Raw genomic sequence first — 3,072 nt, 5'->3', positions numbered from 1 at the left:
GCTGGGATAAGCTGGAGCCTACCTCAGCTGTCATAGGGCGAGAGGTGGACTCAAATTAAAGGTCAAATTAAAGGTCATTTATGGAAATTAAAATGTTATTAATTTTTAAAGCAAATTCCTCAGATCATTCATAAAGCTAATTTTCCTCAATGATGATCTGTTTCTGAAAAATCACTTTCATTTTACTCTGAAGCTCCTGAACTGGATAAGTGGCTATGCAAATGGGAATTCAGATGATGGGTTAGTCACTGATTAGTTGTCTATTTATGACTACTGTAAGTATGAAACACTTGTATTTCCTGTTCCAGCTGAACAGAAGGCCTAGTGTAACTTCTACTTTGCTTTCTGTAGTCAAATTCATGTTTATTAACATTTAAAGCATTCATTTTTACATTAGTATATTTTTTTTTATTGGTTTTATAAATTAAAATCAAATAGTCTGTATGACAGATTATTCGCAGAAAAGCTTACATAGTCTGGCTTGTAAAATAAGTTTTTATAAATAAGATTTTGTTTTTGTATAAATACAACCATTTCTCCTCCTCTTACAAAGGTCTAATGATAAGAACTCTTTTTCCTCTGTGGTTGACCATAGAAGATGGTGTAATGCAGCCATGAATTCACCAGCCATAACATCTTCCTCAGATAACACGAGAAGGTAGGCAGGGAGGGGGGAAGCACGATGCCAGGAGGGGAAATCTGAGCATCCTGAAATGCTGAGGGGTCCTGCAATGTTTTGCAGTGTAGCAAAGACGTGAGTTCCAGCAGCACAAGCATCCAGGCCAGACGGCAGCTGAGCTGCGCCCAGCGAGAAGTCCTGAATCTCCGAGTCTGCTGAGGCCAGCGTGACACCAGCGTGGCCTCGAGTCCCAGCAGACCCAACAGCAGCAGAGAGGCCAGCTGATGTGCATCAAGCAGCTGATGACAGAGTACTTTTGCGGCCTCTCTCCACCAAACCAATTTCCCGTCCTTCATAAAACTCACCTCCTCCTTCCAGCCCGCCTCCTCCATCCACTTGCCCAGGGTCGCTCCCAGCTGAATCGCCCAGTGCAGCAGCACCAGGCTATCTGAGTGAGCCAGTTGGCTCAGGAGGACAGTGGAGGGCTTGGTGGAGATGTGAGGGGAGCGCAGGAGCAACAGAGCACGCAGGCTGAATACACAGCCCAGGAGCAGGGGGAGGCCCACCCCATGGGGGAACAGCAGCACCGTCACCAGCTTCAGCAGTAAAAACCTGCGTAGCCATCCTTTGGAGGCCGGGTGCACCCCTTTTGTGACTGAACCAGGAAGGCAGAGGCAGCTTATCTCCCAGATCGACTTTAAAAGTTGATGCGACCTGCAGAGAGTGCAGCACGGGGCGGTTAGCTCAGAATGACATAAAACAGTTTAGACACTAAATAATTCTCTAAATTGTCGCTGCCTCACCACAGACTCACTGCTGACTTATCTCGTCTACATAGATTTCTTAATGCTGTTCTCTATTTTTATGAGTAGGCAGTACTACTCATGAAGGCAGAAACCCAGGCAAGCAAACAAACCACTGATAAATTTCTCAGCTTTACAGGAGTCTTAAGATGACTCATGTTAACTTCATTTAGCCTATAAGTCAAGTTACACTGAAAAATACAGCAGTAAGTTATGCTTTTAATTGGAAAATAAATATAACGTGCAAACTTTTAAAATTTCCTAAGCAAAATAGCTATATACCAGTTTATGTGTATAAAAACTCTCATGATTCACAGTATGTATGTATTCAAACCTTAGCTAAAGCTATCTGGAAAACAATACGTTTGAAACTGCTCTTATTAATTATAAAAGTTAGCTTCATTTAGATCAGGGGTGGGCAACTCCAGGCCTTGAGTGCCGGTATCCTGCAGGTTTTAGATGTGTCCTTGATCCATCACAGCTGATTCAAATGGCTAAATTACCTCCCCAACATGTCTTGAAGCTCTCCAGAGGCCTGGGAACAAACTAATTATTTGATTCAGGTGTGTTGGCCCAGGGTGAGATCTAAAACCTGCAGGAAACCAGCACTCGAGTCCTGGAGTTGCCTACCCCTGATTTAGATCATTTCCTCAGCTTTGTTAACCTTCGTCTATCGCTTCTGATATCTAAGGAACTCACCTGTGTATAGACAGGAAGTCGCGACTGAAGGTCATTGCCCTGTTTCACCTCTTGTGCGTTGATCTCTTCTTTTAAAAAAATCACATTTTAGCCCCTCATCCCAGCCCGGCTGCCGGCGTGGGCAAATGGAAAACAGTGAGTGTGAGGAGCCCCAGCTCTCTTCTCCTTATTAGTGCCGGTTGCTTCAGCTCAGTTGGCTCATTCTCACTCTGTGGTGTCATGTCTGTGAGCAAAGCTGAATCTGACTCACAAGGGCAGAGGATCTGTGCCCAAGAGTTATCTTTTCACAGCGGACATCAGCCTAACCTGTATGTTTTTCAATGTGGCACAGAGACAAAAAGGAGTTTCCTCAAAGAGCCTTTTATACAGACTAATATCAAACCAGTAACTAATACAGCTTCATATAATTTTGTCTTTATTCTTTTTAGATGTATGATTGAAGAGTTGACTAAACAGCCAGCATGTGCTGTCAACATCTCATGTATTGCTGTAGGGCAGGTAGAGACATGCACACAACAAGGATGTGATCACTACAACTGCTGCCAGCTAAGAATGACTCATGACTTGACTCACTTTGACATTAGTTGTATTCAGTTCAAGTTTGTTTATACAGCACCTAGTTACAACAGCAGCCACCCAAAGTCACTTTGTTCTGCAAGCTAACAACCGCACGAAAACCCCAACAATCAGATGATTCCCTATGAATGAACTCTATGCAGCAGTGGGAGGGGAAAACTCTTGTAAGAGGAAGAAACTTCTGGCAGAACCAGCTATGGGTTGGGGGCGATGGGAAAGACTGGACGTGTAGCAGTGGGGAGAAAAAAGAGGTGACTGGAGAAGAAACCAGCGGATCACACAAAGTCCGGGAGTCTGAGCCTATAGCGGCGTAACTAAGGGACGGTTCAGGGTCACCACATCCGACACAAAGACTAATCTTAAAAGTAGAGAGGG

The 3,072-nt window shown here is 44.1% G+C and overlaps 1 protein-coding gene across 1 annotated transcript; it reads right to left on the bottom strand.

The window, feature by feature from the left end:
* Positions 1–385: 385 nt before the first annotated feature.
* On the bottom strand, positions 386–2,279 carry LOC145431053 (uncharacterized). The gene is made up of 2 exons (XM_080306366.1): positions 2,122–2,279; positions 386–1,333 (listed from the first exon to the last, which is right to left on the bottom strand). Exons 1-2 carry the CDS (start codon positions 2,154–2,156, stop codon positions 556–558), a joined length of 813 nt encoding a protein of 270 aa, XP_080162492.1. The 5' UTR covers positions 2,157–2,279; the 3' UTR covers positions 386–555.
* Between the last annotated feature and the right edge of the window lie 793 nt (positions 2,280–3,072).

Source organism: Astatotilapia calliptera, chromosome 2 (genome assembly GCF_964374335.1).
Source record: "Astatotilapia calliptera chromosome 2, fAstCal68.1, whole genome shotgun sequence".
In the NCBI taxonomy this organism is placed as follows: domain Eukaryota; kingdom Metazoa; phylum Chordata; class Actinopteri; order Cichliformes; family Cichlidae; genus Astatotilapia; species Astatotilapia calliptera.
The sequence above is the reverse complement of the archived record's forward strand: the minus strand, read 5'-3'. Positions and strand labels throughout refer to the sequence as shown.

Excerpts from the sequence above, each read along its gene's own strand:
- LOC145431053 (XM_080306366.1), bottom strand. The coding sequence starts at position 2,156 with ATGACCTTCAGTCGCGACTTCCTGTCTATACACAG. Across the intron at positions 1,334-2,121 it reads GACTTCCTGTCTATACACAG|GTCGCATCAACTTTTAAAGT; the intron begins GTGAGTTCCTTA and ends CACTCTCTGCAG.